General features: G+C 47.5%; 1 protein-coding gene across 1 annotated transcript; it reads left to right on the plus strand.

Annotated features, from left to right (window-relative positions):
- Positions 1-2,288: 2,288 nt before the first annotated feature.
- Positions 2,289-19,356, plus strand: TMED10 (transmembrane p24 trafficking protein 10). The gene is made up of 5 exons (XM_086749109.1): positions 2,289-2,541; positions 7,683-7,803; positions 12,256-12,329; positions 16,480-16,606; positions 17,086-19,356. Exons 1-5 carry the CDS (start codon positions 2,320-2,322, stop codon positions 17,205-17,207), a joined length of 666 nt encoding a protein of 221 aa, XP_086605235.1. The 5' UTR covers positions 2,289-2,319; the 3' UTR covers positions 17,208-19,356.
- The last annotated feature ends 3,548 nt before the right edge of the window (positions 19,357-22,904 follow it).

The raw sequence follows: 22,904 nt of genomic DNA on the forward strand, positions 1-22,904 counted from the left end.
GGTGAAAAGCTGGGGATTGCGAAGAGACGGGCAGCAGCTCGGTACGACTTTCTCACAACACGCTGAAGCACTAAAGCATCTCTGACGGGGTTTTATAATTAGATGTGAACTTGCCTGCGTGGCAGTTTCCAGCATAATGAATCCACACAAGAGAAGGCTACGACAGAAGCTGGGGGATAAATTTGTTGGTCATAAATGTAACTCATCTAAAAATGTACGGTGACAGCACGGCCACCATAGGAAGGGATTGTAGTCAGTTATATATTTGCTCTTCAATGGTTGACTTCACACTTTGATTTTAGAAAATGAGGCTAGCTTAACATGAATTAGCCACTTTCTCTGGTATTTGCCCCAGAAAATAAGGCATTATTGAATGTTTTAAACGTGCTAGAAGGCTGGGTTCATATCATTGGTATGAGGAATGTTCTGCGCAGAGAGGTTTGTCGTGCTGTGCATGTTCCATCAGGAATTTTGTGGTACAACATTACAACATTTCATATGTTTGGATTCTAGTAATCTAGGTTTCTTAAAGCTTGTGAAATAACATCTATTTCTGCCTTAAGTGCTGCAATGGAAAGAATGTTTTCGTTGTGCAAATGTACTGTGACATATTGCAGAAAGAGCTAAATATTTATTTTGTTAAGGTTAAGATTCTAAATAATTTAATTGTCCAAGTAAGGAAAGGTTTGTTAACCGACTAGAAAAATAAAGATATATTGCAATGTGCAGCAAGTGACCATAAATCCACTTTCAAACAATAAATTGGGGCTTAAAGTAAAGTAATGGACTGAATATTTGAGCACAGCCAACCTTCACTTAAAAGATACATGCTCTGCTAAGGAAACTCGTGGTTCCCTAAAATGCCATGTAAATGCAGGGCAAAGGTCTAGTGCTGGGAGGTATTTTTTGTGAGGGTTACAGTTGGGCTCAGTTTTTGTTCCTTCATACAGCGGGCTTCCTTGTATTGTCTCGGCAAATACAAGCACAAGGATGTGAAAGCACAGAGCCATTCTTTGAAGCGCTCTGGCCGTGCCGTGGCCTGTCTTGATCTCCACATTAACATCCAGGCATTATATTTGCTGCTTTAAGCCTCTTAAGATTGAAGTTTGCACCAATCCCTGATTACTGCTTCTCATTAAAGACACGTCTTGCCCACAGAGAGAGGACCAGTGACGTTTAAGAAATAAAAATGCAACAATGGTGTAACTTTCTTTTTACCCAAGCTAATAGAACTAAAAGAGCTTTTTTTACTTTCTAGCGACGTTGCTATCCATTTCTTTCTTCCTGCCTTTCCTGATGCCTCAACACACCCAAATATTTGCAGCCGGTCCCAAGAGCGGACTGCAGTGGCGGTGATCCTAACCACGCACCTGGGAAATCTTCCCCCTCCCTCTCTCCCTGAGTGAAGGCAGGTTACGCCCCACGGAGCAAGTTGCTTCTCCCACTCGTGTACATTCTCCCCGGCAGCGCCCGCGGTCCCTGCGGCAGGGCCAGCGCCACAGGCCCCGGGAGGGAGGGAAACCGGCGGTGTGGTGCCAAGGGAAGCAGCGGTCCAAAGGTGGTTGGTGGGTTATTTAATGCCGTGTTCCTAAAGAGTGAAATAAAGCAAGAGGGAGGGGGGAAAAAAAAAAAAAAGCAGATCTGAGCACATGCTGGAAAGGGAGAGGGAAAAATAATCCTCCGAGTATCTTTAAAAATCATCAACGTTTTATTTGCTGTCAAAACTCGCATACCTCGGCCGCTGTCACATGGTGCTTGTAGGGTGCTGGTGGAAAGAAGCGAGACACTTGATAAAACAAAATTTTCTTGGCTGATGAAGTTGAGGGAAATTCCTCAGAAATTTAGAAAAAACGTAAATTAAACAGCAAGTGCGTCTCCCAGTGAGGGACTTCAGCTGCGCGGAAGTCTGTATGAAATCCAGACTGCTGCTGCACCCGCAGTACGCTCCTCTGCACGGGAGCACGGTTCGGTTTTTTAACATTTTCCGTTTCTTCACTGGGTGAAATTATTACTCACCATTGCCATTCCCTATGAATGAACTAAGGCCACTAATCACCCACTTAATAACTACATTGGCCCACGCGAAGGGACAAACTTCAGCACCTGGGTCCGGCAGACCCGCACCCCAAGGAGGCGGCGGTCAGGGGGGCGCGGAGCCCCCTTCTCGCGCGGGATGCTGGGGTCGCTGCCCCCCCGCCCCCACCCCGCGCCCGCCTGGCGCCTCTCGCCCCGCCCTCGGGCCCGCCCCCTCCGTGACGCGGGTGGCGGCGTGGGTCACGTGTGGCGGAGGCACGGCCTACCGCACCCGGAGCCGCCGCCATGCCGCTGCCGCTGCCCGGCCGCCCCCGCTTCGGGCAGGCCCCGCTCCTGGCGTTGTTGTTGCTGGTGCTGGTGGGCCCGGCGCGGCCCATTTCCTTCCAGCTGCCGGGCAAGGCGCGGAAGTGCCTGCGGGAGGAGATCCACCGCGACACGCTGGTCACGGGCGAGTACGAGATCAGCGCCCCGCCGGGCTCCTCCACCGGACCCTCCGCCAACCTCAAGGTGCGGCGGCGGCGGCGGCGGAGGGGACGGGATGGGATGGGATGGGATGGGGGGGATGTGCGTGGGGGTAGGCCCCGGGGCGGGCAGCCTGGCCCCGCCTCCCCCTGACCGTGCGGGAGGCGGGGCGTGTGTGTGTCGGGGGGATGGGTGACGTTTTCCACGCGTGGCGCCGGCCCACGCGTGGGTTCGCAGCGGGCCTGGCCACCTGCCTGGGGCGCATCGAGGGAGGGATGGGGCAGGGTTCGCCTTGCGCTTAGGGCCGCCAGCTGGCCCAGGTGCTTTGCCAGCTGGGGGTATTGAGTAGCGAGGTAGCGGGGCAGGATTTTGGCTTGAGCCAAACACGAGCTTTTTCTCCCCAAAGATCTCTTCGCAGCGACCCGTCCCGTCGGCCGCCATAGAATCCGCACGCCGAAGGCCTTCGGCGTGCGGATTCTACGGCGGCCGACGGGACGGGTCGCTGCGATAAGGCTGTTGGAAGGCTGCTGACGCCGTGTAAGGAAGAAAGAATTAGGGTGACGTGGCTTTCCAAGGGCTCCCTCCCGGCCTACGGCCTGGCACGGCGGCCTGGAGCAGCAAGGCCCCAGGGAAAGGGGAAGGTGAGGGCTTAGAAACAACGTTTTGGTGGGCAGGATGGCTGTTCCCGTCTCGCCGTGCCGTGGCTCGCATGAGTTTTAGGGAGGCAGGTGTTTGCTGCGGGGAAGAAAATGATCCTAAGGAATCTTTAGGGAGTGTGGGAGAAGGGTCAGCGGAATGGATGTGAATAATACACCTATGTGACAAGCAGCTGTTAAAACTTCAACAGCTTGACCTTAATTCTGTCCACAGTGTGCCTTCCCTAGGCTTTTTTCAATTTTCCCAAGTAGCTGAGTAAGGTCTGTTGCTAAGTAATAGGTTCGTAACAGCTTTTTGTCTGTTTTTTATTTCTGTCTGAGCTCAGAGGCTGCAAAGGTAAGCATGCAGAGACAGGATGGTTTGCTCAGGAGTCTCTGAACTCCATGTTACTCAGTGAGTATCTGAGATCTGCTGAAATCAACTTCCCCTTCCAGCATCTTCCAACAGAAGGCCTTGGGTTATTAACAGTTGTGTTTGGTTATGGCTGGAGAAGGCTGTTTCTGGACTCTTGCTTTTAAAAAAAAATCTTGTTTTCCTGTCTGTGTTGTTGTAGTTCAGCCCCGATCAGGACCAGACTACGCAGTCTCTCTCACTCCCCCCACCCTCCGAGAGAATAGGGGGAGATGATATAAGGAAAAACGGCTCGAGGTTTGAGATAAGGGGGGAAGAGGGAATGGGGGTTGCGGTCAGTTCATCACACGTTGTTTTACGCCGCTGTGTCATCGTCGGGGTAAGAACTCCTGACATTCCTCCTCTGCTCCAGCGTGGAGTCCCTCCCACGGGCCACAGTCCTTCGTGAAACTGCTCCGGCGTGGGTCATCTCTTCTGCGGGGTGCAGTCCCTCCAGAACAGCTGTCCCAGCGGGCCCTCCACGGGCCACAGCCGCCTTCAGGCCTCCACCTGCTCTGGCGTGGGGTCCTCCACGGGCTGCAGGTGAATCTCTGCTCTTTCATGGACCTCCATGGGCTGCAGCTCCATGCACCTGCTCCACCATGGTCATCACCTCAGGCTGCAGGGGAATCTTGGCCAGGAGCCGCATTACTCCTCCCCCTCCTTCTTCACTGACCTTGGCGTCTGCAGCCATTCCTCACAACAGGCTGGCAGACGCCTCTCAGGATCCTTTTTACATCTTATTTGCTTCAACTTCTCATCTCCTCTCCACTTCTTGCAGCCAGGCCGGGCCGAGTTGGGCCCAGTTGGCTGCCTGGTGAGGCCTGCAAGGCCCACAAGGCTCGCGCCTCCCCATCTCTGCCCCCGCTCAGCTGCTTCACATCTTCTCTTCTCTTTTTTTTTTTCTCCTGTTTTCCCCTTCTTAAATATGTTATCGCAGAGGCGTTGTCACGGGACATTCTGCTACCAATAGGCTCGGCCTTGGCCAGCAGCGGGTCCGCCCTAGGCCCGGCTGAGTCCACTGAACAACGGGGAGCAACTTCTAGCAGTTTCCTACAGAAGCTACCACCTTAGGCCCCCCCTCACTAAACAAAACCAGAACACATGTTTACATCATTTGTAAGAGGAAACTTGTCTGGCTATAGGCAGAGTCAAGTAGTATTAATGCTTCAAGTTGTTGGTATAGTATTTGCCCAATTAGGTGCTTGTATTTCGGATCGAGTGCCACGTTCCCATCCGTCTCTTCCTGCTTGGTGACTGAGCCTCCTGGTTCTCTGATGGCCCACTCTTAGGTCAACTGACCCCACAGTCTCTTACAGAACTTACCTTTATGACAGAGGACTTGTCTGGGAAGGTGGTGAAGCAGTGAATTCAGTGCTTGAGTCTTAGTCTGGCTTTGCTGCTGAAGCTAGAATCCAGGTAGGACTGCTCATGGAAGTTGTGTTTTACTGGAACTGTAAAACAAAAATAAGATAAAGTCTTGTACTAGTTTGAAAAGCTACAAAGGAGAAACAATAATCTATGCAATTCTTGCTTTCCTTCTTGTTCAGGTGTTTTGCGGCCTCCTGACGTGCTGGGCCTGTTGTAAGTGCTGTAACCCCTCTGTCAGGTGCATACTTCTTTTTGTGTCTCAGTTTGTGTGGGAAAAGTTAGATCAAGACACCACGTCTGCCGGTGGTCTTGCTCCTTCTACACTGGATCGCCTGCTTCGGTCCCCTGGATCGGGCCACCGAACGTAGGAGGTCAGTAGTTAATCCTGACCGGGTTCAGTACGGTTCCTGCCGGTGAGCTCAGTTTTGTGTGTGTGATACCCCAGCACTAACAGTGGCACCCTCTGTTTTGGAGGAATCCGGGTGCTCTGCCAGCTGGCTGCCAAGAAGCGGCGTCAGGGCGGCTGAGGTCTCGCTTATGCCAGGCCATGTGCCTCTGCCTCATTGTCGAGGCTGGCCGTTTGTGGAAGCGTCAGGCTGTTTTTGGAGGGTGAACAATGCCCTGTCTGTAGGGAGTTGCGTTACCGTAAATAACGTTAGAATAGCATGAAAAATCCCTTTCAGGTCAACTCCCCCACAAGTGTTCTGGCTGGGCTATTAGCAGCTTCTCCCACCCCCGCACGCCTGGCTGAATGGGCAGCGCATTTGGCTGACTTGGGTCAGGCTTTTCAGTTCTGATGAATGCGGAGGTTTTACTGTCCAGAATCCAGTTCATAAGCAGGCTATTGCTAGAGCTGCAAAGGGCAAAAATGGATCAAGCTGTATAATATTCTGTAGCTAAAGATTAGCTCTGGTCTCTAGAAAGCCCTAAGGGAAGAGTGCTCAAAACAATAGGGACATCTGAGAGCTTTCTTTAGTGTTTTCTTGTCACCACTTCTTGGGATGGAGAACCCGTGTGCAGATTATGTGATGTCACCCTGATGAGGCTAGCATCTCGGTTAATCAGGGCTGCTCCATTGAATAGTGTGCACCGTATGGCGGCCAAAACAAGTGCTTTAAACACCCTGTCTGCATGTCCAGCACTCCAGCAGGGCCGCTGACTTGAGCTGGGTGCTTCTGACAGTCCAGTGGCTTCCAGACAGGAGGTGGCTTGTGGCAGGGGGATGGCAATGCAGCTGCCTGTGCCTGACTGCGCAGGCGTGCTTTCTCCTGCTCACCGCATGAATACAGGTAGAGCTCAGAGCAGGAACTGCAGCGCGCGACGAGAGCGGTGCTCCTCGTTCTCGAACACTGACAAATACCATATGGTGCAGGGGAAGCTACAGCAAATCCCATAACAGACAATTATGGGATAATCTGTATGTAGAAGCAGCTTGTTCCTAAAGTCTTGCCTGCTATGGTTTCTACCCTGAGGCATGAGGATCTATATACTGTATTCTTTTTCCTGCCTAATGCCGCAACTGTCATTATCCATGTGAAGTTCCGCATCTGTTCTGAGTCCAGCAGGCTGCCAGCATCAGTCGTATCCTGTGGCAGGGAGTTAATTAGGTGTTCTAATAAGAAGACAGAAGAGTGTTTCCTTAGAATAATTTTGGGTACATTGCCCTTTTGTGTGGCCTTTATCCAGGGAAACGAGGCTGTTTTTCTGCTGTAAGACGGAGTGAAGGAGAATGTCTGACTTACCTTCTCCGTACCACAAATTATTTTATATACTTCTGTCTTATATGCCTTTAAAATTATTCCCAGGCTTTTCAGTCTTTTCACCTCTAAGACTTTCAAAGACCCTAGTAACTTCAGCACCCATGCTTTTTCAGATATACCTGTTGAAGGATACAGATGAGGGAAACTGGGAGGCATTCCAGTGGAACACGTACTGTTGATTTTCACACAGTATTCAATTTTTTTATAAATGCCGTCAATTTTTTTTCACCTCTCTCCATGGTCAGAGTATTTCAACTGGATGGAGCCTTTAACTGAGCACAATGATTCTCAAGTCTACATCACAAAATGTGTGTCCTTTTTTTACTCTTTGCTGAAGCATTTTTGTAGACCTACAGTTTTTGCCTGTCCTTAGTAATTTCATAGACTTAGTGCAAAGCAGTCATTATTCTGTCTGTGTAGTCTGAATTGTCCTCTTAAGTGGCCACTTTTATAGATCTTGGCACCTGAACCTTGTATAACCCAGGGCCACCTGATGGTTCATGTCTAGAGGAATAGATGTGCCCTCCTCCATTTCATCATCTGGGGAATGAGTATTTGTTTTGTCCCATAAGGCTTCTCCACATCTCTGTTGCTATGGGAATTTATGAATTTTGCTTGCAAAATGAAGGCAATGAATAACATTTTGGTTCAGCTAGAGTTCCTAAACGTAGTCTACATTTAGGGGTTATAGGAGGAAGACGAATTAGGGTGGTTTTCGGTCTGAGGGTTTTTTTGGTTGGTTGGTTGATTGTTTTTTGGTTGCGTTTGTTTTTGTTTTTTTTCTCTTGTCTAATTTAAGAGTCACCTGAGAGGTGCTCTGACTTTGTCAGCTTCTGGAGTGGGGATGAGGACAGGAGGAATTGATACGATCACGAGACAGGAGGGAAACTGTTGAAAGGAGAAAACAGCAGATCTGAAGGGGAGGCTAGGAGAACTCTTCCCGCACAGGCAGCGTGAGCCCGTGGCAGTGAAGCACTGTGTTTCTTACCCTCGTTGCCTCTCTTACAGATAACTGACTCAGCTGGGCACATCCTGTATGCCAAGGAGGATGCCACTAAGGGCAAGTTTGCCTTCACCACTGAAGACTATGATATGTTTGAGGCCTGCTTTGAGAGCAAGCTTCCTGTGGGTAAGTGAAGTGAAAAGTCTGTTGGCTGCTTCAAGCTTCCCAACAAGTTTGTGTAGATACATGGGTTGTGGGTATAGGTGAAGTGATCCTGAGCGTGGTTGGCAGAACACTGTTTCCCTTTTAAAGCTGATGTTGTGGGCAGTCTCACTGCAGAGTATCTGCTGTCAGTGTTGCATTTGAAGTTAAATAATCCTCTGTGGCTGTCACGTAGGGTACTTGGGTTTCCTCTGAAAGGGGAATCATATGTTCCTCCCGCAGACTGGCAGCGCTGGGGAGCAAACCACCCCTCTTTTGCCCTTCTCATGCTTCTCCCTATCTTGCAGTCCAGCCAGGCCAGAGCAGGATGCCATCATTTCCAGGACTCAGTCTTTTTCCCCAGCTGACTGTCGCTCCCCATTTGGTGGAATGTGATCTCTCCACAGTGTGTATTTGGCAGCAATCCTGCGTTAGGTTAGCAGCCATTTTCTGGGGTTGGGGTATGTGTGTGTATAGAGAACATGGCCTTGGTTTGCACCCACAACCGCTCTCTTAAGTGGTCAATAAAGGGAAGGGGAAATGAGCAGGACGTCAGCCTTACATTTGTGCTGTAGGGGTGGTTGCCTAACGAGCACTGAGGCTTGTTTCCTGTGAGTGTGACGCATATGCTGCTTTGAGTGGCTGGGCTCAACTGCAGGACAAATGTGCTGAAAACAGACAACACGTAGGCTCTAGTCTCATGTGTGGTGGTGTAAGCGCATGCAAGTTCGTCGATACTCACATCTTTTCATAGTCACTGTCAGAGTTCTGCTCCCTTCTTAGGTCTTACCCTGAAAGATTCCAGAGCATTTCACAGAGCAGCTGCTAGCAGCATTCCTCATATCTATTGAAAGGCAGCCTCTGTTTTGCTGTTCTGCTCCACATACGAGATACAAATAGTTTGCAAGCTGAAGAGAATTTTGCAGAAAGAGAAGGCTGTCTTCTTTGCTGGGATTGGGAGGGATCTGGCTTGTAACACCTGTAGTATTTTACAGATATTAGTATTTAAACCTTCTATAGTATTTTATAGATAAGACAGTGACCCCAAATGCTCAGGATTTAACCCCAAAGGTAGGGCTTCCAAATGCTTCTTGATGCTTTGAGACATTCAGGCACTACTGACTCATCCGGGGGTCACTCATGCTATTTACTGTCCAACACCTGGGTATTTGTGTGGTCTCCAGACAGTCCCACAACTCCTTTCATAGCTTCCATGTGATCACACACTGAAGTGGGAAAGGCTTCTTTCTTTAGTCGTGTCTAGACTCTTATTTCAGTGCTTGTGAGCAGAGGTTTCTTGCCTAGACTGAGCCCCTTTATAGCTCTTTTGATTGTAGCAAATGTTTGTTCCCTGGCTCCCTTGTATTGTTGCAAGCTTGTTGTAACACTTTCAGTACTGATCAGGATAAAATACTTCAAAGTGCAGCTTCTAGCTGGTGACCAGTGGGTACTGAGGTGCCAAAATCTAAAGCTATTCAACTGAGCAGCTGAATCCTCTTCTGGAGGCTTTCTCTTTGGGAGCCTCCAAGCTGCCGTTTTCTTTTTGGACCCAGATGCCCCAAATTCCTTGCTAAAGAGAGATGCTGCGTGATAAGTATCTCCAGATTTCCCATGCTCGTGCTGGTAGCAAGGAATTATTAAAGTAAGGGAGGTGGCACTGCAAGGCTTGATTATCTGCAGGACTTGTTTAAGGTACTGTGGAAGAAGTAATCACATCACAAGGCAGCGCTTTGTTTCCTCTGTAAGGTCAGCATGGGAACTGGGGCAACTGACCAAGTGCTGTTTTATCCCCATGTTTCTCTTTAGAGGCATTTTTTTCCACAGTCTCATCAAGTAAGTGATCAGGACTTGTAGTGCGGCAGCCAGGGAGGACGTTGGTGGAGTACTGGAAGAGAAAAACTGTTGGTAGAGGAAGCCCAGAGCCGTTGGGACCTGAGGGTTCTAAGCAACTGGGATTTCTCAATCCTTAACCACAGAAATGAGGAAGAGGAAGTGAGAAGGAGATCATAGTTAGAAAGCCCACCTCATCAGAGTGGAGGAGTTATTGGGGTGCTTCTTGTAGCTATGGGTGTTTGATGACAGGCTTTTTTCCCCTCTTCCAGGCTGGAAGGGTCCTATCTTCCCGACCAGGGCTCTGTTCCCAGGCACTCTTACTCTCCCACTGTATGCTGATCTCTGAGAACAGCCTGGCCTGCACTACATGGCCCTCTGTAGGGCTTTTCTGTAAAGATTAGCTCTGCATGCTAATCTTTACCTCTTTGCTCATTCTATAATCCTTCTCTTCCAAAACTTTCTTAAGAGTGTTATGGCTCATTTTTTCTTTAATTCCTGTGGGAAAATTTTTTTACGTAAAATTCAACCATCCTGTTTTTCCACTGACTCTGCAGATTAGGAGCTCCCCTAATCTCCCAGGAAACAGTTCTGTGCTCATGTGAGATGACCTCTTAAAGACCTCCTGGGGGATGTAGATATCAGTTTGCTTCAAGATCTCTGGGTCTTAACTGTTTTTCTCTTTGCTGCTGGTCTGGTCTGCTCTGGTGAGCCCTGGCTGCAGGAGGAGCAGGGAGTTACTGAGGATCTGATGAGTGAAGGGAGCTGCCTAGTGCTTAGTAAACTTGTAGAAGAGCAGCTTGAGTTTTTCCAGGCCAGTCCCTGACGACGTTAATCTCTTGCTTTCTATCCCTTTGCACCCAGCAGCTCTAAGTTTTCTGCTTCCTTTTGGCAGCTCTCCCTTCCAGCCTGACAAATTAATCCTTCCAGTTCTGTTCTCCTGTTCACTGGCCTTTTCATCTTTCTCATCTCTTCCTGGAAGCTCCAGCTCTCCACCCAAGTTGCTGTAATTTAAACAATGTTAAAAAACCTCTCACTGAACTGTGTGCTTTGAATTTTCTTCTGCAGCTACTGTTGGCTGTCCTTCCTGCCAGTCTCCAGGCGTGCTGGGTATATGTATGGCATAAGCGGTCAAAACTTGTGGTTGGAGAAAGGGGCACTGGGTGGTTGTATATTAACAGCCTGTCTGTTAAAGAACAGTGCTGGGATTTGAGTTTGTTTTTAGAGTAACCAACCTTTCATAAGAAAACCAAAACCATCCCATTATAATCCAAATTTATCCATTGGGCTCTTACGTAGCTGAGTTTGAATTTTGAGCTCCTGTATCCCTCAGGCAATTTAAGAAAGAGTTTGTAGTTGATATGGACCATCTTGTCAGTAGGTTATTCCATGTCTTGCTAGCAGTAGAAGGTGAAGGTGATTGCACTCTGGTGCTGAAGAGCTGTTCAGTGGGTATAGAGAAAATTTGGGGATGTTGTCCTGAAGATCTGGAGTATCTTTCTAACTCTGACTGGAGTGACCCAGTGTAACTTGTACATTGAATTTGTCTGTGGGCTGAGGGAATGTCCACCTGGCAGCCTCCTAAGGCAAAGTGTGAGTATTGGACATGCTCCTGGATAGACTCTGAAATTCATAGTATAGGTGAATGCAGACCTTATGTTTTGCTGGCAGCCAGCTGAGGACAACTGTATGGCCCAAAGCGCTGGGATTTGGGAGTGTGTTATGTACAGATGTTGCCTTGGTGGGTGGTATAGTGGAATATGATTGGGTTAGCTGAGGTGCTACATTCTTTAGGGTATCTTATATGCCTATCCTATATATTTCTTTTTGCTCTTGTCAGTGTTCTCAGATGTGACTGTAGCAGTTAAAAGAAGCTATTAGCCATAGGTGTCCATAGCTTGGGGGCTACAGCCTCAAAAGATGCCTACTCTGCTGTTGACAGCAGTCTTATCCTACTCGCTGTTTGTGCGGCTCCAGCTGGCAGTTCTCTGAAGTGGCGTTTTCCCAGCTTCAGAAGCCCTCTGCTATCTTGGGGATTGCATTAGCAGTGTAGGTCTCGGACATCGGAGCTGTTCTTCCCTGAAAAGATATTTTGGTAAAGGGATTACCTTCATTTTTGCAGATACTGCAGCATGCGAGGGTCACTAGTCCCTATATGCCATATTCTTCAATTAGAGCAGCTAACCTTCCACTCCTTTGAATGTAGAATCATTTACAACCCCAGTAACTTCAAGTTGCTGGTGCATTTCCTGCTAGGAGGAACGTGGGCTTCCCAGTTGAATATTTGTCCCTCTGATGACTTGTCTTTTGCCAGCAGCTGGTATTCATCTTCTAATCCTCTGCAGTTTTTACAGTGATTTGCATCCTACACACACTTAGCACTTTTAGTTACAGCTTGTTCTCATTATCTTTGGGAGGTTCTCCTTCAGCCAGGATTTATTGTGAAGTCTCTGTATTTTTAGGCTGGACTGTGCTGCCTCCGCAGTTAGCTGCAGACATGGAGGGAGGGAAGGGATGTTGTGAGTTCTTCCGCAGTGGTGGGGAGAGCTAGTGATTTCCTGGCAGGCTGAATGTTTTGCACAATGAATCCTTTCATTATGCTTCCAGGAACAGGGAGGATGCCGGACCAGCTCGTGATTCTGGATATGAAGCATGGAGTTGAAGCAAAGAACTACGAGGAGGTATGTCCCCTGGCTGCCTGCACTGCAGGCTCCCCTTTCCCAGCACTCACGTGATGCCATTTGTAGCTCTGGGGCTCATGATGGGAAGCTGTTTTCCCAGTGGTGATGAAAGCCTGCCTGCAACCTGCAATTCCAGCGAAGCTTTTTGTGTTAGGGGAGAAAACAAAAGATAAACATCAACTAAAATTAACTGTACTCTGGGAACTGGAGCCTAATGTGTGAATTTCTTTGCTAGAACAGTGTGACCCAGCTTCTGGGCATAGACATTAGAGGCAACAAGAGACTGAGATGTGAAGTTTCCCCAGCCCCAGCAGCAGAGGGCATTTTAGGTTAGTACCAGGTCCTCCTAAAGATCAAGTTACATTGTTACTTTTCTTATGTTCCTGACTGTAAATGTTCTGGCTCAACAGCCCTGAAATGGCGCTTGTGTATTTCTAAGAACTGGCAGTGTATCGATGTATAGGTGTTTGGCAGAGTAGCAGCTGATGTGAAATGAGTATTTGGTTTGAAGGTGTGACATTGCAAATAGACGTAAAGCCTAAATGTTTCCATCTTAGGAGGACATAGCTTTCTTAGACCCAAGAGCCAGCTGTGTGGAATAGCAGTTGCTTTGTGGCTGGGACAGTCCTGGCTGGTTTGGATGCTGAATTTTGATGGCTGCTACTATGCTTTTGGCTCACTAGAATTTGGGATCAGTCAGTCCTCAGCGCAGAGGCTGTGCCTGAGAAAATTAGAGTTGTTGGCGGGGAAAGATTCCTGCAGATGATTGCTGTGTCCACTGTGCACAACAGCATGGGGGATGCCTTAGGGAGGAGAGTCAGTAGCAGAGGAAGCTGCATATGGTGCCAGTTAGAAAATGAACACATTTCTGAGGTGGGCATGCTGGAGTTTTTGTATCCTTTTGAGCTTTGGGCTAGCTGGTCCTACGTGGCTTAAGTCAGTCTAGAGCACATCCTATATGAAGAGTGAAAAAGCACTTCGGGTCAGGGAAGGGCAGAGCAATTGTTGGGTCAGCTGTCTGGCAACCAGCTGCTGAAGGATTACAAGATGTTGAAATCTTATGGGATGACTCCGAGAGTGTAACTGGGAGGATTATGGTGACTACATTTACAGAATCTCTTTAAATACAACCCCACAGCATACTCTCAGTTACACTACTCTAGTGCTACCTAGAAGCATGTCCCTATGCTTAAAGGTTCTCTTATGCCCATATATCTACGTACTCACTGGTTGTACTGATACAACTGTCTTGGAATAACAGTGAATATCTGTTATGCTCGTCAGTGTAGTTAGATCTATGGAAAAGGTCCGTGGGTAAAGAAGAATTTAGACTTGCAGTCCCACCGGATACCAGATGCAGATCTTGGCAGCACTGGCAAGCATCCTTGACTTGTGAGGACCTCTCAGAGTGGCAGACTGTTTTGAGCCTTGTTGAGCAGCGTGTCTGCAAAGTACTCAAACTGGTTTACTGTTTGTACAGCTGCTACGGATGTTTAGCCACACTGCTTTGCAGGGTGTTTTCTCATCCTCTCTCTCTCCCCAGGTTGCTGTAGTATTTGTGGGTTTTGACTTGACAGGTTGCTATAAGGCCTCAGAGGGGAGGACTGTTGCTCAGGTTTCTCTCTTGGAGCTGCTGCCTTTTTGAGCCTTTTGCTTGTGATGTTAATCTATTCTGAGGTACCAGTGACCTGTATTCCCCTGGAGTTCTTCCTGTTAAATTGTTGCAAGGAGACTTGATGCAGGGAGTTGAACGAAGGTCACTGATACCGTCCTGCTTGTACATGGATATATGCAGTGAGAGGAGGGATGATGTCCAAGTCTGGCTGCATAAGCTTTCAAGGATCCAGACATTCTTGGAGCAAAGTAACTGGGAGAGTGAGCTGGGTTAGAAGGCCTAACTGCATGGCAGTGTCATACCTTAGTTCTCTAGGGTAGGGAGGAATAACTTTCTCCATTCAATAAGTAGAAACGAAGATAGCAAAAAGACTTTTTAGAGGACACAAAGAAGGCTTGGTGATCTAGGTTCCTTTCCAGATCAGCTATTTCTTGACAATTCTTGGCTACAGTGTGTCTCTTTCTGTGCTAGAAAGAAGAGTTAGCTTTGACTAAACTTTGAGTAGCCCCTGAGAAATTCAGTGAAGTTGTTGTCTTAATTGTTCTGGTGGTCTAGATGTTCCTTCTAGGATGATGGTGTTCCACCATCACAGATGCTTGGTTGGCTTTTTATAAAATCCCTTGAAGCTCTGCATATTGGCTTCACTAGGGATGAAAGAGGTTCCAGGATGTGCGTCTTGGAGTATGTGCAGGACTAAAAGTAGCTATCAGATGTTTCTAGCTACACTAGAGCAGCTGAAGAGATGCGGGATGGAGAAGACAAGCCTTGTTTTTTTCCAGTGGAACCTTTGTAGCCCTCTGTGAATGAGGAAAAGTGCCCTCCTCAACATGGGGTTAGCTTGTCAGTAGAGCTGCCGAGTCCTTGTATGTATTACAGACCTGCTGGTCTAGCTGTCAGCAGTCTGGGCCATAGCACGCTTACACTGGTGCCAGTTTTACAGCAAAGTTCTGCTGGCAGATACCTGTCCAGGCCACAGGATGTTGTCAGTACAGCCTATTGGCTAGAAAGTGGGAGGGGTTTAACCTCCTGTTTCTTACTCCTCACAAACACACTCCAAACTGACACTGCTGTGCTGGCAGAGCTGTAAGATACAGCTCACCTCAGCATAAAAATCCTCAGATGACTGCTTCATGGCCTGCAGCTTGCCAGGATACAGGTGTCACGTGAAGACCCTTCAGTGAAATGGCTGATTAGCTAGCACTGGCCTCGTCACGAGCATCTGTTCAGATGGGCTCCAACGCCCGAGCAGCTGCCTCTGGAAGCGGCGTTTCGGGGATGCCTGCACCCTGAGTGCCCGTGTTGCTTGCCTATCGGCACCCAGACCACTGGGGGATGCTTTTCTGCAGCTTATGTCAGGTTAATCCTGTGTGGCAGTGAGGCTGGTGGTGAGCTGTGGGCGCTGCATGTGTTTTCTGTAGTTTTCTGTCGCGCATCTTTCTTCTGTTGCATTGCTAGTGGACACAGCATCTGGCCTTCATGGCAGGGGTCTGTTGCTCGTTGGTAATAGTGACAAATTCTGTGCAAGAACCAGAGTGACCTAAGCCCAACGCTGTAGCAGTGGTAGGAATTGCAGTTAACTTCCTTTGAGTAGTGTCCTGTGTCACAGATTTTACATAATGTGTAGTCAGGTTACAGCCAGGGCTGAGGCCGGGATGTGCGTTTACACGTTCAACTTTAAATAGTTGCTGCTGTGGACTGTGCTTCCTAATTGAATTCCCTGTGGATTTTTCTTTTTGGATACAAATCTGTGCCTTGTAGGACTATGAGTTGCATGTTCTGCACAAAAATGATGTCCTATAAAGCCAGCTTTTATGAGAGAAGATTTTTTTTTTTTTTTTATGAGAGAAGATTTTTCTTTTTTTGTTTGTTTTTTTTCCTTCCCCCCAGACTGGCTCCAGGCAGCCCGCCCAGTAAGTATTCCCGCAGCGTCACCTGGTGGCTCCAGGCAGACGGAGCGCTCCGTAGCTGCGTGGTCCCTACCAAGAGCGCAGGCTGCCCTTGAGGTTATCAGTCTAAGTGATAAAAGCCCTGAGCTCTTGCGGGTGTAATCAAACCACTGCTACTGGGAATCAGGCTTTCTGGGGCATCTGGCAACAGTTAGCAAAGTGAGTCTCGGTGCTAACATCCGGTGTGCCTATAGAAAATGTCGTATACGTATGTAAGTTAGTCACCTGTATCTCAGCCTGTGACTTCTATTCACTGGAGGTTTAGTCATGTGGCAAGCTCTTCTGCCCACTCCTCAGGAGCCAACTGTGAATAAGCTAACATTAGGCCGAATAAGGAAGAAACGTGCTTGTATGCATACTGTGCTCCTCCGTTGTGTAGGAGGGGTAGTAGGAAGGTGTGTTTCAGAGAACAGGGGGGAGAAGTGATAGTGTTTTATGCCGTGTTAGTTTCTGGCTTGTAGAGGTGTTTCCCTAGGGGAAGTATGCCCCAGATTTGCAGTATGTGAGGAGTGGTTCAGACTGGCAGTAAAAACCCATGTGGGAGCTTTTGGTTTTGGCTCAGTGATTGCCTGACTCTTCTGTTTTCTAGATTGCGAAAGTGGAAAAGTTGAAGCCTCTGGAAGTAGAATTGAGGCGCCTGGAAGATCTTTCAGAGTCCATCGTTAACGACTTTGCCTATATGAAGAAACGAGAAGAAGAAATGAGGGACACGAATGGTAAGAGACTGTGTGCTCCTTCAGAGGGATGGAGGTCTGAGACCCCTTACCTCTGCTGAATGTGTTACTAGGAGAGCATTTGGAGATCAAGCAGTTATAGTGGTCTCTGCCTGTTTTGTTCCTAGTAAGGGAAATGTGCTGATATTTCTCTCCTTCTGAAGCAGTCACTTAATCTTGTGTGTCCCATCTCCAGAAATAATTTCTCTCTGTCTCCATTCCTAATGTGAATTAGTCTGTACCATTTAATGTTGCCCATTAACCACAATTTCACCTTGTTCCCTCTCATTCTCCTTCTCGTTGTTCCCTCTGCTTTTATTCTCAAGTACTGTTGGTGCTTGGGTGCCCCTGCCTTCATGCTGTATGATATCTTGCCTTTGAAGTTTTGCAGGGATGGGGAGAGAAAATCCTGGGAACTTTCCCCTCTTGAAGCGCATCCTGTGATGTCAGACTCCCATGCAATGGTTTGTTGTCTCTTTCAGAGTCGACAAACACCCGTGTTCTGTACTTCAGCATTTTCTCCATGTGCTGTCTCATCGGACTGGCCACTTGGCAGGTTTTCTACCTGCGTCGCTTCTTCAAGGCCAAGAAACTGATTGAGTAAAGGGGCAAGTCCTCCTCCCCGTCCTCTCAGACCCAGCAGGACACCGCTGGGAGCCAGCCTTGGCCCGCTGGAGCCGTCTCACAGATGATACCCACTGACTGGAGTTTTTCTGCAGATACTTGGACCCTAAAGAGGGAGGGGAGCCTAAACATTGGAGGCAATGGGGGACTTGTGAAATCCTATTGGATATTGAGGGTGGGGGAGGTTGTGATGGGTTTGGGGATTCCTGGGGCAGCATTTAAATAAAAAAAGATGTTTCCATGACAGCTGCAGTAAGTTTTTGCGCTGTCTATTCTCCTTTTATAATCTTGGCTTATGATGTCTCCCATCTGTCTGTGACTGTAGTGTTACTCTGAGCCACTTGACCCTGCTGAGCTCTTTAGGTGCCATGCAGCTAGCACCGGGGCAGAGCGGGGGATTCCCTGTTCTGACCAGCTGGGATCTAAGCCTCCTGCACATGGAGGTGAGTGCAAAGCAATAGGATTCATCATTCCAGCAGGGCCTGAGGATAGAGGGGGAGGACCAAGGTTTGGTCCCTGTCGTGGACCTCTGTGTTTCTCCCTGTGGGAGCCAGTGTCTTTGTGCTGACAGGTCAGGGCACTTGAACATAACGGTGGTTCAGCTGGAGGAAGGGGAGCCTTGGAAGGAGGGCTTGGGAACGTGTTTGAGCTGGGAAAGGAGAAGCCTGCTTTGCTCAAATAAGCTGTCCAGCCTTGGTCTCGCCCTTGCTCCATGTGGTTGTCTTGAATTTGCCTCTCTTGTTCTGAAATGATGAAGAAATTTTCCTGAAAGCGTTGGTCAGGGACGGCCTTTCGGGCAGACAGGAGGCCTCAGTCAGATACAGTCACAGAGCAAATAGGAGCAGGTTATGGTTGGAAACTTGGTCTTATGTTGAGCAGGAGACTTTTCTCCTCTAACAGTGTAACATTTATCCAGCAGGCAGCTGGCTGAATCTCATTTTCCGAGACCTGAAAGCAAGGTGGGCTGCCGCTTATGCGAAGCATGAGGGCCTGTGTCCTGCTTTGAGGTCTGAGGGTGCAAGTGGTGTTTTGCAGTTTGGCAGAGGAGTTGTTGGAATAATGTGGATGAACTCAAAAAAGCAGTACAGGGTAGGGACACAGTAATGCTGTGTCTAGAGGGGGTCTGAACTGTGCCCTCAACAGAATTGTAATTCTCCTGTGTGGTACTGCAGAGAGAGCAAGCAGCTTGTTATTTCTCAGCCATCCAGATGGCATGATGTTAAATAAGCCAAGGTGGGAAAAACCAGGCAGGTTAACTTCCTGGACTTACCTGCTGCAATCTTTAGGCAGTGATTAAAATTCTTTCACATTCTCTGCATTCCTTCAGAGCAAATGGTTCAGTAGCACAGCATTCTGGTGTCATGTGCCTAGACACTACTGGCTAGGGAAGGGGCTGTCATGGCCCTGGGCTGGCCTACCATTTTGAAAAAAGCATGGTTTTCTAATTTCTGATCTGAATCTGATCTACTGCTGGGAAGGAAACAGTTGTCCAGCGTGAGGCAATGGGAAAGCGGGTGAAAAGATGACCTCCTGTCATCCAAATACATTAGTACTTTGCCTTCCCTTTGCTGTTGCCAAGTTCCTGGAGTTGTTAGTTCCACTGGCAAGTGCTTAGATTGTTTTTAATTTGTTTCCTTTTTTGATAAAGCCATATTAAGAACCCAAGTCCACTCCTCTGCCCTTGCATCCATTTTATCCTTTTATGTTTTTGAAAGCTGTTACAATGCAGAACAGCCGCAATGCCACAGGACTGAATTACAGAAGTCATTTGAAGGTGGTTTTAGGTCCTACAGTTTGAAGCCTGTAGATCTGTTAAGGTTTTGCTTTTGTTTTTATATAACTTGAAAAGACAGTACAAGAAAGTTTCCAGTCATGTCTGTTTTGATATCCTCTCCTCGTCCTTATCTGAGTACAAAGATACCTTTACCTTACAAATGGTGGTGAGGCCTTAAGTTCCCCAGGTGATTGTTGCAACACCAGAATGATGATAGTGTATTTCGATCTTCACTGTACTGGTATAGTTACTGGGGAGCAGGTGGGGGGGACTGGTACAGATTTATCTGTAATGACTGGTTGGGGGGGTTTTGTCAACTTTCTCAAATAAAATTTCTTTGCGGAAAAACAACCCACCTCAGTTGTCCATGTGAGTCTTGTCCTCTTTGTGCACGTTCCTACTGACTGCTGTTGACTGCAGGCTGACCTGTCACAGGAAGCAGCAAGTACACAGACCCTCCTACAAACCTTTGGGTTTCTCTATCAAGTTAATTTCTAAAGAATTTGAGAATTCTGGACTTGGGAAAGGTACCAGCTGCACGGGCTTCTCTGCGGAGTGGGACCAGCACAGCTAGCGAGGTGTCTCTAATACAGGTTACCATTTGTTGTCTTTCTTCCTGTCCCTTCCTAATTATATCCCTCTAGGTGGAGGAATTTTGAGGCTGATAGTGAAACAGGGCTGGTGCTCTAGAGTATAAGTTCCAGTTTTTCACCGTTGGCTCCCATGTAAAATTTAGTTCACTAAGACAAATAGAATGACTTTCAGTTTTGTGCTTTAGAGGAAATTTTAAATTGTTGCAAAGATGAGTTGGTCCTATGTGAGGGGCAGATGCTTACTGAAGAGAGTGGTTAGGTATTTACTGAACTGCTGTCAGATCTCCTCTGCTGGGCCTGCAAGCCTTTTGTCACGCAGTAGCCAAGTGAGATATGCCACTTAACAGGACTGGGGGCACATCAGTGCTACGTAACTAGCTAGTATTATCGGGGAGAATTTCAAGAAGGGAAATTCCCAGATCTCTGGATAAGGATTAGCCTCTGCAAGTTCTTGCCTGGATGAATATTTGAGTATGTGAAATCATACAGCTGTTCTCATGCGGTAGGTTGGCGGTGGGTCTGGGCTGTTTCACAGCAGTACAAATGCAGAGCTGGTGTCTTCATTCCATTTTACTTCTGGGAAATGGGCTAAAGTTGAGCTGTTGCAGATCCTTGAGTCTGAGCCCATCTTTGCGTGTGACAGATGCATCGCTGGTAAATCTATAATTGCCTGTAGCAAACTGCATCAGACATTTCCAGCCTCTTCCACCCACTTGTCAATGTGACTAACGATTTAATTACCACACTACTTAACACAGCGCGTGAGCATTGCTAAGTAAGGTACATCTTCGCCTGTTCCCCCTCCTGCTATGCCAACGCAGGCTGCGCCCCGTACGCAGTGCCAGCTGCAGCTGCTGTGTGCGTGCACGCGTAAGGGGATGAGCATTTCACACACTCTGTTGCTCATTTCTTACAAGCTGCTCAGGTATGTGAGAAATAACCCAACTGTACAACACCTATGCTGTCTCCTAACTGGCAGACCGGGGACTTACAACTCAAACTAGTTTGGCAACTGGTTGGCGAGACCATTAGGGGATTTTTGCCTGTGCATTTCTTGGGGTCCTACAGCAGAGGTTTGAGAAAGTAGTGTGGCCTCTCTCCAGTCCCTGCCAGTTCATGTGATGTATTTCTGTCTCTCTCATCTCTTTGGTTGTATCCCACCACTGTACTTGTCTTTCAGATGCCTGAGATGGCCTTGCCCTCAGTGAACACAGTCTCTGGGAAATGAATTTCCCCTACGTTCAAGGTGGCTGTTGGGAGGGAGACAGCTCAAACCTGAAATGGATACATCTTACATCTTTCACAGGAGAAAAAAAGTTGAGTCTGGTGAAGACTGCAGGAGTTCAGTGTTGGTATTTTTGTCTGCTGCCCCTTCTCCACCTGAAAAATTTGTCAGGCTCATGCTTGTTCTGTTGTTGCTCCCCCAAACCACCGCTGGTGGTGGTGTGGTGGCTCCGGCAGGCCTGCCTTTCCCTGAGGAAGATGGAAAAAGCAGAGGATTTAGAAAAACTGCCTGTTGGCATTTCTTGGACCTTTTCGTAAACCTTTTGCTGCAGCACTAAAATACTTTTATTTGTTCAGCAGTGTTTGTAGGAAGTCTATTTTGCTTTGCACTGGAAGTCTGTTGCACTGGCAGGAGCTAGGAGTTGCTTAAACTTTCTGCAAAATCGCAAGAACTGATGCCTGACGACTTCTATTGCCAGAGGTCCGTGTGGTTTATCACCTTAAACTCAAGGTATTAGCTTCTGCACTTCCAGCTTGCTGACACAGCCTGCCAGAGGAGCTGCGGTCTCCAGGTGTCCCTCCCAGTGATCTTTGCTATGAGGATCACTTGTTTAGCTCATGTTTGGAGAAAGCTGCTGTGTCCTGAAGGACCCATCTGACTTCTTGTAGTTCAGACTTTGCAATAAAATGTACATGTTGAATAACTTCCTTTGGAGGCATGTTACTCAAAAAAGGCAATGACAGAACCATACTCACATTGCTTTGTCTCACTTCTGTGGTTTCCTGTCACTTAATTTCCTTTCGTAGCTGGTAATCCTGAGATACCTTTTCCCTGAGCTTTTATATCAGTTGCATTATGTGATCTTCGCATAAGCTGCACCAGGAGATTCTGTTGGAACTGTAATGAGATGGACTTGTTTTTTCCTGGTTCTATGGGGGGGTGTGCTGTTCCTACAGCTGCCACAGAGCCGAAGCAGGCAGAGGGGAGGGCGTGCTTGTGTTTTCCAGCTCTGGTCTGATCTGCTGCAGAGCTTTACCCTCTAGGGTTTTCTCACCCATACCAGCTGCTCAATCTTTTATTTTCCCCTGAATATATTTTATTTGGATAATCCTCCCCAAGGTGTAAGATACTTGCTATACACATGTAACTGGAATCTCATGGTGTTGTCTTCTTAATTATAATTAACCCTGTAGATGCCTTGCCATTTCTTCCTTCTCAGTGTGGGCTGCTCTTTCCTTGTGTGAGTAACACAATCAATGTATTGTATTGACTGTGAAAACCATCAATGAGATCTTTGAACGGAGGCTGATGCTTGCTGTGGTTTGGTTTAAATGACAGCGTGCCTAGTAGCCTTAACCAAATTCATCCTTCAGTAATGAATTTGTGAGAGGCAGAATGGCCCATTGCCTCTAGGTGGTGTGATTTCTTTAAATACTTGAGTTAAAAATTCAGTGTGAAGTCGGGTGTATATTCTTCAGTCATATTCCAATAAACTTGAGTGGGCAGAAGCTGTTTCTTTCCTTAGGGGCATCTTGCTGTGAGACTTACTGCCCTGCTTTTCAAAGCGTAGTAACGGCAACGCTATGGGGTGGCTAAACCTGATTGTAGCTACTACTGTTATCATTTTATGGATGAATTTGTATGATACTGTAGATAATAACAGGCAAAATAACTCTACTTTTCAAATTGGAAAAATGAAGATTGACTTTTTCAATTCTGGTTTTCTGCAACTGTTCCAGATTTCTTAATCCCATTTTCCTGAGATTTTGCCACGTAGATTTTTAAAAATTATTATTATTTGGTAGATGACATTTTGCCAGGTACTCCCCTTGCAGTGGAGGGGTGAAAGATCCTGAACAGAACATGTCTGAGCTTTTTCATGCATTCCTGCAAGCTCCTTTATTCTAAAACTGACATGCCATCCTTCCTGCTTGGAAGGACATCATCTTTGTATGGAAACAGTTATGATGCACAGCAAATAAACTTTGATTGATAAGATACTCACTTTTAAAATAGGTGCATATAATGCTTAACAGCTCTTTAACCCTCACGTTGCAAGGAATCCCGCTTGTTGTTTCATGCTGT

Source organism: Chlamydotis macqueenii, chromosome 5, assembly GCF_036417535.1.
Source record: "Chlamydotis macqueenii isolate bChlMac1 chromosome 5, bChlMac1.mat, whole genome shotgun sequence".
Classification (NCBI taxonomy): Eukaryota; Metazoa; Chordata; class Aves; order Otidiformes; family Otididae; genus Chlamydotis; species Chlamydotis macqueenii.

Coding starts and splice junctions, on each gene's coding strand:
- TMED10 (XM_086749109.1), top strand. CDS start 2,320: ATGCCGCTGCCGCTGCCCGGCCGCCCCCGCTTCGGGCAGGCCCCGCTC. Junction 2,542..7,682: donor GACCCTCCGCCAACCTCAAG/GTGCGGCGGCGG, acceptor CCTCTCTTACAG/ATAACTGACTCAGCTGGGCA. Junction 12,330..16,479: donor AAGCAAAGAACTACGAGGAG/GTATGTCCCCTG, acceptor TCTGTTTTCTAG/ATTGCGAAAGTGGAAAAGTT.